The 14,510-nt window shown below is 48.2% G+C and overlaps 1 protein-coding gene across 4 annotated transcripts in view; it reads right to left on the bottom strand.

The window, feature by feature from the left end:
- The window catches only part of HSPA4L (heat shock protein family A (Hsp70) member 4 like), a 65,284-nt gene that overhangs the window by 47,578 nt on the left and 3,196 nt on the right, over positions 1–14,510 (bottom strand). For all 4 annotated transcript variants that reach the window (XR_012158552.1, XM_073341091.1, XM_073341089.1 and 1 more), the window contains exons 2-3: positions 3,216–3,273; positions 1,426–1,566 (exon numbers count right to left, since the gene is read on the bottom strand). Coding sequence is in view for 3 of the 4 variants with exons in the window: in XM_073341091.1 (XP_073197192.1) it covers positions 1,426–1,566; positions 3,216–3,273 (199 nt within the window). In the remaining variant the exon portion in view is untranslated. The remainder of the gene's footprint in view (positions 1–1,425; positions 1,567–3,215; positions 3,274–14,510) is intronic.

Below are 14,510 nucleotides of genomic sequence, written 5' to 3'. Positions count from 1 at the left end.
CTTGCTGCAGCACCGGCAGGTCGGTTTGACTTGGCTAACCCAAGGAGGGGTGGCTGCGAGCAGAGGTCAGGCTGACAAGTGACCTGACTCTATCGTGGGAGGAACGGCGGTGCCTGGAGCTATGCCGTCCACGAGACTGCAACCCCGACTCAGAGGAGCAGTACCGCTCATAGCCGCTGCTCCGCAATCTGCTCGGATGCGCGGACTTCAACAGCGCAGTGCCGGCGATCTACGCCTCGAACTGCGAGGGCGATGTCTCAGTGGGGAGCGAGAGCAGGAATTTGACCGGGAGTGGTGACGGTGCCCGTGCCATGACCGACTGCGGTAACCCCGACGACTCGGGGTCCGACCCCGTTCGGATGGCACCCAACCAGACAGTCTAGTGGACGTCGACAGCAATGCACGAGGACTGCATCCCAAACGATCACTGGGCGGAAAGCATGGTCGGGAGCAGTCTCCTGACCAAGATCTGAGCTGAGCTGGGGGCGATGGCAGGGAGCCCAGCAGCGGTTTGCCTCTGGAGCAGGGGCCCGACCCCAGCGGCACCCCCAGTACCAGTATAGTCATGATGTCTCGAGCCACCTGCAAGGCCTCTGGTGTCGAAGGCATCCGGAGAGGCCTGACCTGACGCAGCCGGGCTACTCCACTCAACATGCATCGGAGGCCATGGGAATGAGGGCTGCTCGACATGGGTCTAGCCTCTGCCCCTACTTTCTCTGCCACTGTGACAGGCCTTTCCTTGGCTTCTTGTGTCCCGTAGATGGGGAGCAGTGCCGGCTAGTGGAAGGCACCAAAGGGTCGCTGCGCACCGAAGTTGTGGTGCCTGGAGCCGAATTGGCGCAGCGCGCCCGAGCCGGGGTCAGCGCTGACTCCATGAGAGTGGCCCAGAGTCTGTCTTTTGTTTGGGGTTTAAAAGATCTACAAATCTTACAGCCGTCACTGATGTGAGTCTCACCCAAACAGCGCAGGCAATCCACGTGCGGTCACTTCTTGGGATAGAACGTCTACAAGGGTCGCATGACTTGAAGCCCGGGGCACGCCTCAGCCTGGGTACTCTAGCTGAAAGAACTAACAACAGGTACTAGCACTAAGCGAACGGAAGAGTTCTGGGGACGAGCTACAGCTAAGCTGGAGCAGAGTAGTTCCGATGCACCTTCACTGGCGTCAAGAAGGAACTGAGGTTGGGGGAAGGGTGCAGCTCCCCTTATACCACACCATGGAGGTGCCACTCCAGGGGACGCAGCGGTGCTCCCCCTATGGGTACTCTTAGGGGAAAAACTTCTGGCAGCGGTGCACATGGCGAGCGCACATACCTACTGTGGAATACAGATGAGCAATCACTCGAAGAAGAATCTCTGTTTGCTTGTCAAAATAACGACACAGATTATGGCAGCTGCAGGTATGCATGGAAACTGCAACACTCACCTTCAGTCCTACACTCCCATTTGGCATCTTTTGAAGCTCAAAGGGAAGTCTGACCCTTTCACCTTGTATGTAAGGATCATCAAATGCTCTTCCATGCATTTTTTTGAAGCCATGTAACGTATTCTTTACATTTGTGACAATCTGTGGAAGATAAATGCGTTGCTATGAGAGGCATATCAGAAAACACAGAAATTATGGCTTTATCTATCTCAGTGTCGCTTAAAGTTTAAAATAGGAACTAGAGGCCTGCTATGAACACAAACTTCCAGCATTTGAGCAATGTATCCTTTTCCTCACTTCCCACTGAATACAACTGTTATTAAGCATGTCACTTTATTTATGAGATCAATTAATACACTCAAACCCACTTTCCATGTCTAAGTCAGTATTCATTTCACTAGTTTTCCCCTTCCCAATCTTAAAAGAAACTTCCTGTTATACCCAATTTGGACAGTGAATTAATTACGTACCAGTACAATGACTGAACTACATACAACCATCTTAACAATATTATTAAAATATGGTAATTAAATGTCTAGTAATTTTCAGGGCTTAAAGTACCCAAAAAATGCTTAATTCAGATCCCAATTCTATATGAGCCTTCCCCTTAGCTACTGTCTCAATATTTTGGGCTAGTGATTTAAAACACAGATTTTAAAGCCTGACTTTTTTGACCCATCACACATCAAAAGAACTTGCTCATTTTATAATGAATACAGAATTTTTAACTCAATTACAACTGTACTCCAGGCTTTGAAAGTGTACCTTGTATTTACTAGCCTGAGAATTAAGCTTAACAATTGGAAGCCAATGTGAAACACAAGGGCCCACATCTCCAGCAATGTCCATTAGCTGTGTACTGGTGAGCTGTGCATGGCTGCTGAAAATGAGGGTCTACCTGCCCCTGGAACATGCCTGAAGGCTCCATTCCTTTGGCTAATCATGTAAGAGTATCTGAAATTTAACTACCCACCTTCTGGGAAGAGACAGAAAGAGTTCTCTCCCTATTACTCCACAACTTCCTGACTAGGGTGCATGTGCATATAAAGGGTAAGGGATATCCTCTGTTATTATTTCCACTCCCTCGAGTCTGCTGCAAGGGATCTTTGCTATTCAGTCCTCATTTTTTAGGTATTCCTCCTAGTGATGATCTCCAGTCCCAGCCTTTGCTCCTGTTCTTAGTTTTCCCAAGCAGCAGAAAGTGAAGTTACAAAGATCACAAGTTTTACTGCTGTCCAGAGTTCTGAACAGAGGTAGTGAAATTGACGCGTCTGAATTTCACTATATTGTCTGGGAAACCTACTAGCAGCGGCACAAACACTTGTGTTGTGTCTGTAAATTCAGAAAGACAGCACTGCTTCTGTTTTCATTTTCAAACTATAAGGGACAAACTTTTCTTAATGAATGCTAACATTCTTTGATAATTGAAGACTTGAGCCTATACCCATTCTCCTCCCCCAACTAAGGGATGTTTCTTATTCTTCATTGGTGAGTAGACCAAGTCCTACATTTCTCCCTGTCTTTCCTCTAAAAAGAAAAAAAGAAAAAAAAATAATCAAGAATAAACCAGAGGCAATATTTCGATTAGTTTTAACAGAAGGGAGTACAGCCTCTGATTTAGTAATAATTGGTAACAAAAGAAAGGACATTTTAAGCATATATTTTGAGTTAAAACATGAAACAATATATCAGATTTCTTCACACTTCCAGTTCCCTCACAGTTCAACAGGAGATGAGTAATTTAAAGATCGCTTAAATTCCTGTAAAGTAATATGTTTAGATCCATTTACCTGGCTTTTTGCTGCATTCCCTATGGCCCGGGTTTTGGATCCTAGAGATATACAAGCTCTAAATAATAACAGAAAGAAAAATATTCAGCTTTGACAGAAAACAATGTCAGGAAAAAAAGTGTAATTCCCCCCCCAGAGTAAAACCCTAAAACTACTTTTAAAAGACCATCAACTGCTCCTTAAAATTACTTTGTGGAATTCTTTAAAAGTCACTTTAAAATATGTGCTGAAACAGACAATATATTTTATTACTGGAGCATTAAGCCTTTAGGTGTTGGGCATCAACTACCAGCACACTTACAACTGAAGGAAGGGAAATAATTTTGGGTAATAGAAAATGTTATGTGGCATTTTATTAGAATACCTAGTTCTTATAGTGCTTTTCATCAGAGGATCTCAAAGTGTTTTGCAAAGCAGGTAAATATTAGCATCCCCATTTTGCAGGCACGGAAACTGAGGCACGGAGTTTGCTCCAGGTAACCCAGCAGGCCAGCAACAGTACTAAAACATCATTGGAATTTCAAGACACTAGAGATGACAATTTTCTAACTCAAAAAGTGTTGCAGCCAACCCAAGGGAATTCTTTATTGGACCTTGTTCTAACAGACAAAGAGGAACTGATCAGAGAACTAACTTTAATGGTTGCTTAGGTACAAATGATCATGACTTGATCGCATACATACTGTGCAAGCAGAATGAAGTCCATACCAATAATATATATATGGTGTGTTAATAGGGCCAACTTCATAAAGTCGAAAACAATTATGAGAAATCAGCTGGGGCAGAATTTAATCAAAAAAATGTGAATGATAATTGGAAATCATTCAATAATCCTTTCTAGAAGCTCAAAAAAAGTCACAATCCCCATTAAGGAAGAAGGCCATGGTAGTTAAATAAATAACCTACTTTAGAAGGGAAGCTAAGGCAGATATATAGACAGACATACAAACACACAAAGAAATCAAATGTGATCCTGAGATGAATAAATAGGGGAATCTCAAGTAGGAGTAGAGAGGTTATTTTCCCTCTGTATTTGGCTCTGATCCAACTGCTGCTGAAATGCTGAGTCCAGTTCTGGTACCCACAATTCAGAATAATTGGAGAGGGTTCAGAGAAGAGCCACCAGAATGATTAAAGGATTAGAAAACATGCCTGATAGTGACAGATTAAAGGAACTCAATCTATTTATCTTAATACAAAGAAGGTTAAGGGATGACTTGATTACAATCTATAACAGGAGTGGGGCAAACTACAGCCTGCGGGCCACATCCAGCCCATCAGACCTTTTAATCTAGTCTTCGAGCTCCTGCCAGGGAGCGGGTCAGGGGCTTATTCCATTCTGCGTGTGCCACGGCTCCACGAGGCTCCCGGAAGCAGCAGCATGTCCCCCCTCTGGCTCCTACACATAGGGGCAGTAAGGGGGCTCCACACGTTTCCCCTGCCCTAAGCGCCGCCCCCCCCGCAGCTCCCACTGGCTGGGAACCATGGCCAATGGGAGCTGCAGGGGCAGAGTCTGCAGACGGGGCAGTGCACAGAACCGCCTGGGCATGCTTCCACATAGGAGCGGGGGGTGGGGTGGGGGGTGGAGGAGGAATATGCCACTGCTTCCAGGAGCTGCTTGAGGTAAGCACTGCCAGGAGCCTGCATCCCTGACCTCCCCCTGCGCACCAATCCCCTGCCCCAGCCCTGATCCCTCTTCTGTCTTCCAAACCCCTCGGTTCCAGCCCAGAGCCCCCTCCCGCACCCTAAACCCCTAATTTCTGTCCCCACCCAGAACCTGCACCCTCATCCCAAAGCCCTCAGCCCCCCCAACCCCTGCCCCAGCCTGGAGTCCCCTCCTGCATTCCAACCCTCTGCCCCAGCCCAGAGCCCCTCCCGCACCCTGAACCCCTCATTTCTGGACCCACCCTGGAACCTGCACCCCCAGCCCAGAGCCTGTACCCCCTCCCAGACTCCCTGCCTCAGCCCACAGCCCCCTCCCATAATCCAAACCCCTCAGCTCCAGCCCCAGCCCCCTCCTGCACCCCAAACCCCTCATTCCTGGCTCCACCCCAAAGCCTGCACCCCCAGCAGGAGCCCTCATCCCCTCCTGCACCCCAACCCCCAATTTCGTGAGCATTCATGGCCCGCCATACAATTTCCATAACCAGATGTGGGCCTCAGGACAAAAAGTTTGCCCAACCCAGTCTATAAGTATCTACATCGGGAACAAATATTTATTAACAGGCTCATCAGAGACACTAACAGAGAACGATCCAATGGCTAGAAGCTGAAGCTACAAAAATTCAACCTGGAATTAAGGTGTACATTTTGACAGTGAGGGTAATTAACCATTGGAACAATTTACCAAGAGTTGTGATAGATTCTTTATCACTGACAATTTTTAAATCAAGATTGGATGTTTTTCTAAAAGATATGCTTGCTGCTCTAAGAGTTCTTTTGGGGAAGTTCTATGGCCTGTGTTATACAGGAGGTCAGACTAGATGATCACATGGTCCTTTGTAGCCTTTGAAATCTATGAACACCCACGTTTCAGAGTCCCAATCCGATCCTTTAATGTGCATGAGTGTCAATACTATAGTTTCCCTCCAGGCCCCTCTAGGCTCTCCCAAAGTGGAGAACTGTCATTTGGAGACTATATCCAGCACTCTCTGATATGAGACTGTATCACAGTATGCAATATTTAAGCCCAGTCAAAATCCTACAAGTACATTCTGTGTACAGCACTACTTTTCATTGTTTATAAACCAGAAGTAGTAGATCTTTTTGAAAAAGCACCCAATACATCCTCCATGCAAGCTGATTTTATGCTGTTCAATATACCCTAATGATAATAAAGAACTAAGTCTAAAATATGTATTAAATACGACAAAGGACCATCTAATACAAGGATGACTTAAGATGCATGTAGACTAGTTACAAGACACTTCATTTCATAGGTTAGTTATGACTGGTTAATGGTACTGACATGCCATAAATTTTAGAAAATTCCCTTTATCCACAGAGGCAGCATTAATTAACAGGCTGCTATATAGGACTTGAAGTGTCAAGTCAGAAGCTACTCTGGCAATGTGCAAGCCAGGTCTCCCCATGGGGAGAGGAAGGTGTCAGAAAGTAAAAAAAAAAAACCATGTTCCCTTTGGCTGTGTATTAGAGGCTGTCCAGAGGAGAAGGAGAAGCAGACCTGCCATGAAGAGGGGCTGCTGAAGAGGAAATGCTTCCTCCTCCTACATGCTGTTCATTAACAGGATTTTAAAGCAAGAAAGGGAGTTCCAACAGCAGCAATTCCCACAGCAATAGCAGAAGCATTGATCTGTGAATCTTAACTGTACTTCACCAGAATTTTTCATTTGCAAATGGTTAGCTGTTGAGCACAGATTTCAAGCCTTGCGATATAAGCATTTGGTCGAGGATGCTCTCTTACCACATCAGAACTACAGCTTTAGAAGATCATATGAGAACTTTCATAGCAAATCCTTATTTTAAAGAGTTTATAATAGTGCTTTTAATATTAAGGCTACTGGTTCTCCACATAAGAGGGAACTTTTACCTTCAGACACTTAGTAGCCACAGGCGGATCTGATGGATCCAGACCCTGTGGGTTAAGAGTGAGGTACAGAGAATGGAAGTGGCAAAAAGGCCAAGTACCACCAACCTCCTGCGTGTTTTCTTAGGTGAGTGCTGTTCACAAAGCCTACCCAGGGACTATGTATTGTGTATCAATACCTGGCTAATGTGTGTCTGGTAAATTTGAAGTTCCAACAGCCACTGGCTCATGGGAGGGGACTAGAGCTCCATACGTCTCTGCAGCCTTTCCAACGATTGTTGCCTCCATGATTCTAACCCCACCAGTCCTTTCAGTTCCCTTCCCCCATAAACCACCCCAGCACTCCTTTCTGAAAATTCCTGACAGAATTCTGCACCTATGGGGGGGGGCAGAATTCACATGGCCTGCATATTTATGCCCCCTGAGCAGAAAACCAAAAGAAATCTTCCCTGGCAACGCATCTGTTTCAGTGTGCCTGGAGCAGCTTCAGAGACGCAAATCATTGTGCGGGGAGGGTGGCTCGGTGTGCATGCCGGGCGCGGGGGAGACCGTGAGGGGGCGAGGCTGGCCAACAAGGAAAAGAGACTCTGTCTCTCTCTTGATACTTCAGCTCAAGGGGCGTGAAGAAGAGTAGGTCTTTTTGTTATGCACGAGGAAGGCTCTGTCCCCCCAGCAGAAATGTAGCAGCCTGCCTGCCTAATAAAATGTAATTTCTTGAAAACTGAACAAGCAATTAAATATTAGTATCCTGTTACTGAAAATTGTTTGTTTTTAAGTTAAAGAAAATAGTTTTTGTAAAAAAAAACAAAAAAAACATTTTGTTAATGTTGAACACTTGCTGTTCATGTAAGGCCCCCTACATTGCCAGAGTGATGTAAAGCCTTAGAAATGACAGTAAAGGAATCAGCTGGGAAGATCTATGTGCTCACTTTTTTCCTGTGCCAAAGTGACACAATGGGGTTAGATTTTTACTTAGCCATTGAAAAAAACACACACACACACACTTTTGAGGGCAAATAAAACATTTACCAAGCAATCAATAAAATGTCAGGACAATCGGAACAAAGCATTTTGCAAAGTACCCAGCTAGGTCCAGGACAATGATTAGCGAAATTGTATGACTGTCATGTATGAAAGTCTGAGAAATTTAAAATGACATTCTACTGTTCCCCTCCCCCTGTTTGGTGTTCTGTAATGTAATTAAATGAAAATCCAGGATTATAATTGGAATGTAGGATATTAGTTACCAAGTATTTGTAACTTAACTTTCATGTGTTTAGGAAATGATGAATGGTTATTGTGACTTTTTTCTGTATTGTAGTTTAAATAACTTACCAAAACAATGGAAACTGGTGTGATTATACTGCATTATTTTGACAAATAAAATTTGCAGAATTTTAATTTTTTTGGCACAGAATCCCCCCAGGAGTAGATACTGCTCAAAGTTTCCTCCCCGAAACAGCCAAGTGAAATGGTTGTCAATTTCATCACTACCCCATGTCTTCTGAACAGCAATAATAGAATTAGCGCTATTAATTTTGTCAATTTCACACTTTGCTTGTTAGGAAAGCCATGACCAGCAGCACACAATGGAGCTCCCTATCAACTTGGGAAAATGTAAGCACATTAGTTATTATTTATTAGGACATCTTTGCAACTAAGAGAGCTACAGACTTAATAAAATCAAAGTTGGATTGGAGGGAGGTCGCAAGTGGGGTTCCACGAGGATCTGTTCTGGGTCCAGTGTTGTTTAACATCTTTATTAATAACTGGGATGTAGATACAGGGGGTCTCCGGTATACATCTCCCCCTTATCTGTTTCGCATATTCACTGCTCATCAAAAGGGAAACGTGTTCCGATTCATGTCGGTCCCGATCCGCCTATAGTACAGTACTGCAAACAACGGATAAGTTGCAAATGAAGGGATATGCGATAGGTATGCGTAGCCACAGGTGGGCTGTTGCCCACCCACTTAACATCCAGGGCCCCCCCAGTCCTGGCTCTGCTCCCACCCCAGCGCTTGCCCCACACTGCCCCGCCCGGTGCACGGAGGATTTCCCAGCACTGGTGCTCCAGCCACAGAGCGGGGTCAGGGGCTTGCCCCCTCCGCTCGCCGAGCCCTCCTGCCGGGGAGCAAGGTCAGGGTGCAGGGGCTTCCAAGCCATCAACCCCTGTTACCTGGCTGGAGTGGAGCAAGCCCCTGTGCCCCAGTCCCGCTCCCCTGCCGGGTGGAGCAGGCCAAGCCCCTGTACCCCAGCAGGAGCACCGGGCAGGCGGAGTGGGGCAGGCCCCAAGTGAGGGGGGGCAGAGCAACTGGCGTGTGCACATTTTTTCCGGGCCCCCCATTTTTCCAGAAGCCCCTGGCCAAGGCCGGCGGGGGCGTGGATGACAGGGGACGACACGGGAGGACAAGCAGCCAGATGTCTCCTACCCCTTCTTCCCCCATCATTGCCCATCCACCTGGGGCCCACCCAAATATCGCCTCCTGCCTACGCCACTGCTTTACCAGCGGGTCCCCGGTATCCATCGTTTCAGTATCCGTCACCCTTTTCAAGAACACAACCCTGACGTATACCAGGAACCCGCTGTACAGAGGACATACTGATCAAATTTGGAAATGACACAAAGCTGAGGACAGGGGGATTGCCAATACTTTTGGAGGATACAGCTAAAATTCAGAGGGATTTTGATAAATTGGAGAACTGGGTTATAAACAACAAAATGAAATTCAACAAAAACAAATGTAAGGTGCTATACTTAGGGAAGAAAACCGCAAATGCACAAATACAGAATGGGGGAAAACTGGCTTGACAGCAGCACTGCTGAGAAGAATCTAGGAGTTGTGGTGGGTCACAACCTCAATATGAGCCAGCAATGCAATGCTTGGAAAAGAGGAGATTAAGGGGGGGGAATGGGGGGGACAACGACATGACATGGGTGACTTTAATTTTCCTGATATCTGCTGGGAGAGCAATACAGCGGTGCATAGACAATCCAGGAAGTTTTTGGAAAACGTAGGGGACAATTTCCTGGTGCAAGTGCTAGGGGAGCCAACTGGGGCGGGGGGGGGGGAAGCTTTTCTTGACCTGCTGCTCACAAAAAGGGAAGAATTAGTGGGGGAAGCAAAAGTGGATGGGAATTTGGGAGGCAGTGACCATGAGTTGGTTGAGTTCAGGATCCTGACACAGGGAAGAAAGGTAAGCAGCAGGATACGGACCCTGAACTTCAGGAAAGCAGACTTCGACTCCCTCAGGGAACGGATGGGTAGGATCCCCTGGGGAACTAACATGAAGGGGAAAAGAGTCCAGGAGAGCTGGCTGTATTTCAAGGAATCCCTGTTGAGGTTACAGGAACAAACCATCCCGATGTGTCGAAAGAATAGTAAATATGGCAGGCAACCAGCTTGGCTTAACGGTGAAATCCTAGCGGACCTTAAACATAAAAAGAAGCTTACAAGAAGTGGAAGGTTGGACATATGACCAGGGAAGAGTATAAAAATATTGCTCGGGCATGTAGGAATGAAATCAGGAGGGCCAAATCACACCTGGAGCTGCAGCTAGCAAGAGATGTCAAGAGTAACAAGAACGGTTTCTTCAGATATGTTGGCAACAAGAAGAAAGCCAAGGAAAGCGTGGGCCCCTTACTGAATGAGGGAGGCAACCTAGTGACAGAGGATGTGGAAAAAGCTAATGTACTCAATGCTTTTTTTGCCTCTGTCTTCACTAACAAGGTCAGCTCCCAGACTGCTGCGCTGGGCATCACAACATGGGGAATAGATGGCCAGCCCTCTGTGGAGAAAGAGGTGGTTAGGGACTATTCAGAAAAGTTGGACGTGCACAAGTCCATGGGGCCGGACGAGTTGCATCCGAGAGTGCTAAAGGAATTGGCGGCTGTGATTGGAGAGCCATTGGCCATTATCTTTGAAAACTCGTGGCGAACGGGGGAAGTCCCAGATGACTGGAAAAAGGCTAACGTAGTGCCAGTCTTTAAAAAAAGGGAAGAAGGATGATCCTGGGAACTACAGGCCAGTCAGCCTCACTTCAGTCCCCGGAAAAATCATGGAGCAGGTCCTCAAAGAATCAATCCTGAAGCACTTACATGAGAGGAAAGTGATCAGGAACAGTCAGCATGGATTCACCAAGGGAAGGTCATGCCTGACTAATCTAATTGCCTTCTATGATGAGATTACTGGCTCTGTGGATGAAGGGAAAGCAGTGGATGTATTGTTTCTTGACTTTAGCAAAGCTTTTGACACCGTCTCCCATAGTATTCTTGTCAGCAAGTTAAAGTAGTATGGGCTGAATGAATGCACTATAAGGTGGGTAGGAAGTTGGCTCGATTGTCGGGCTCAACGGGTAGTGATCAATGGCTCCATGTCTAATTGGCAGCCGGTGTCGAGTAGAGTGCCCCAGGGGTCGGTCCTGGGGCCGGTTTTGTTCAATATCTTCATAAATGATCTGGAGGATGGTGTGGATTGCACTCTCAGCAAATTTGCGGATGATACTAAACTAGAAGGAGTGGTAGATACGCTGGAGGGCAGGGATAGGATACAGAGGGACCTAGACAAATTGGAGGATTGGGCCAAAAGAAATCTGATGAGGTTCAATAAGGATAAGTGCAGGACCCTGCACTTAGGATGGAAGAACCCAATGCACCGCTACAGACTAGGGACCGAATGGCTCGGCAGCAGTTCTGCGGAAAAGGACCTAGTGGTGACAGTGGACGAGTAGCTGGATATGAGTCAGCAGTGTGCCCTTGTTGCCAAGAAGGCCAATGGCATTTTGGGACGTATAAGTAGGGACATAGCGAGCAGATCGAGGGACGTGATCATACCCCTCTATTCGATATTGGTGAGGCCCCACCTGGAGTACTGTGTCCAGTTTTGGGCCCCGCACTACACGAAAGATGTGGATAAATTGGAGAGAATCCAGTGAAGGGCAAGAAAAATTATTAGGGGTCTGGAACACATGACTTATGAGGAGAGGCTGAGGGAACTGGGATTGTTTAGTCTGCAGAAGAGAAGAATGAGGGGGGATTTGACAGCTGCTTTCAACTACCTGAGAGGTGGTTCCAGAGAGGATGGTTCTAGACTATTCTCAGTGGTGGAAGAGGACAGAACAAGGAGTAATGGTCTCAAGTTGCAGTGGGGGAGGTTTAGGTTGGATATTAGGAAAAACTTTTTCACTAGGAGGGTGGTGAAACACTGGAATGTGTTACCTAGGGAGGTGGTAGAATCTCCTTCCTTAGAAGTTTTTAAGGTCAGGCTTGACAAAACCCTAGCTGGGATGATTTAATTGGTGATGGGTCCTGCTTTGAGCAGGGGGTTGGACTAGATGACCTCCTGAGGTCCCTTCCAACCCTGATATTCTAGGATTCTGTGACAATGGTACAGTAACACCTCACTTGAAGCTGTCCAGGTTAACGCTGTTTCATTATTATGTCGCTGATCAATTAGTGAACATGCTCATTTAAAGTTGAGCAATTTTCCCTTATAATGTTGTTTGGCAACTGCCAGCTTTGTCCACTGCTTGCAGGAAGAGCAGCCCATTGCAGCTAGCTGGTGGAGGCTTGGAACTAGAGTGGACCGGCAGCCTTCTTATCAGCTCCCCGCTCCCCCAAATTCCTTGTGTGGCAGCCGCCCAGCAGGCTACCAATTGTTGGCAGTTCAGCTGTCCCTCCCCACACTGCCATGTGCTGCTCCTGCCCTCCGCTTGGAGCTGCTCCCTGGAGCTTCCTGCTTGCTGTGCAGGGGGAGGAGAGAAGAAGGGGGCTAATGTCGGAGTGTCCCCCTCCACTGTGCTTCTGCCCCCCATTTACCCTTTTTCCATATAGAGGAGGATGGGAACATGAGGGGGCTCCGGACGGAGAGAGCTTGCTAGCCGCAGCTGCCGTCTCAACTTCCTGATATACAGTAACTCCTCACTTAATGTCCTCCCACTTAACATTGTTTCCAAGTTACACCGCTACTCCATTATGGAACATGCTCATTTAAAGTTGTGCAATGCTTCCTTATAACGTTGTTTGGCTGCCTGCTCTGTCCACTGCTTGTAGGATTCTGGGGAAGAACAGCGACTTTACAAGGGAGCATTACACAAGTTCCTCTTCTCCGCCTCCTCCCCCTCCCTCCAAGTGCTTAGGACTTTCTGGGAGGGAGGGAGCGGGGAAGCTGCTCCTCCCACCCCTGGCCAGGCAGGGCCACCCAGAACGCAGGGACTTTAGGGGCTGCAGCTCTAAAGCCCCTTTTGGAACGTGGCCCCGAGAGCATGGGCCGGAGGACTCAGGAGGAGCAGTGGCAGCTGCGCAGCCAGCTGGCCGGAGATAAGAGGAGCTTTGAAGGGGAAAGCGCTGCTTCTCTCTGGCCGGCTGGCTGCGCAGCTGCCACTGCTCCTCCTGAGTCCTCCGGCCCATGCTCACAGCGCTGCATTCCGAAAGGGGCTTTAGAGCTGCAGCCCAGGGCCCTGCAGCCCCTAAAGCCCCTGCGTTCTGGGTGGCCCTGCCTGGTCAGGGGGTGGGGTGAGGGGGAAGGGAAAGCAGCTCTCAGAATCATGACTCCCAGAATCACAGCCATGGGGGCGGTGCTGCGCTGCACGGAGCCACCTCTACATCCCCTGCACCAAACAGGAACTGCCCCAGGTAAGTGCTCTGCACCTCCTGCCTCCCCCAGCCCTGAGCCTCCTCCCGCACCCTAACTCCCTCCCGGCCCCTGCCCCCCCCACCCTGAACACCCTCCCAGCCCCCTAACTCCTTCCCAGACCCTGCACCCCCAGCCCTGAGCCCCAGGAGGAGAATGGAGAAAAAAAAAGAATGAAAAATGGGATGGGGAGAGGAAGGAGATAAGAGAATGCACAGGGCCCCACTCACTCTAAATCTGCCACTGGAGGGAGGGAGGAGGAGCAGGGAAGCATTGCATCTCCGCTCCTTCCCCTCCCTCCCAGGAAGTCCTAAGTGCTGCCAAACAGCTGTTTGGAAGCAGAGAGTTGCTGGGACAAAGGGGGAGGAACGGGGATGCAGCATCCTCCAGGGAGGAGGAGGAGTGGGGGTGGGAAAAGGCAGGCCTGGGGTGGAGTGGGGACAGGAAGAAGCGGGCCTGGAGCATCCCCCGGCAAAGTCAGCACCTGTTCTTCTGAGGGGAAGCTGCTGCTGCGCAAGGTGCTTCCTAGCATACTTGCCTGCCTCATTGTCTGCAGCGGGCTGTGCCTGTGTGGAGTAAGCCTGGGGCACCTCCCCACCACAGTACTGTACTGTATATAATGCCGTTTGTCTACCCCAAAAAGAATTTCCTTGGAACCTAACTCCCCGCATTTACATTAAATCTTATGGGAAAATTGGATTAGTTTAACATCGTTTCACTTAAAGTTGCATTTTTCAGGATCGTAACAACAAAGTTAAGTGAGGAATTACTGTATTTAAAAAGGCAGTGTACTTAGAGTGGGGACAGCATACTTAAAGGGGCAATGTGCATCTCTCTCTCTCCCACACACAGGTGTGCTCTGTCTGCCATGCTGACTCCCCTCCCTCCATTCGCGCTGCCTTGCACACGCCCCAACTTTTTCTGTGCCAGTGGGTGCTTGGTCACCCGCCCCCTGCCCCTACTCCACCCCTGCCCCAAAGTCCCCGCCCTAACTCCGCCCCTATTGGACCCCTCCCCAAATTCCCACCCCCTGCCCCAAGCCCGCCGTGTCCCCCCTCCTTCCAGGCTTGCCACATGAAACAGCTGTTTCATGGCGCAAGCACTGAGAGGGAGTGG

The sequence above is a fragment of the Lepidochelys kempii genome, chromosome 4 (genome assembly GCF_965140265.1).
Source record: "Lepidochelys kempii isolate rLepKem1 chromosome 4, rLepKem1.hap2, whole genome shotgun sequence".
Lineage (NCBI taxonomy): Eukaryota > Metazoa > Chordata > Testudines > Cheloniidae > Lepidochelys > Lepidochelys kempii.
This window is presented reverse-complemented; position numbering and strand designations above follow the sequence as displayed.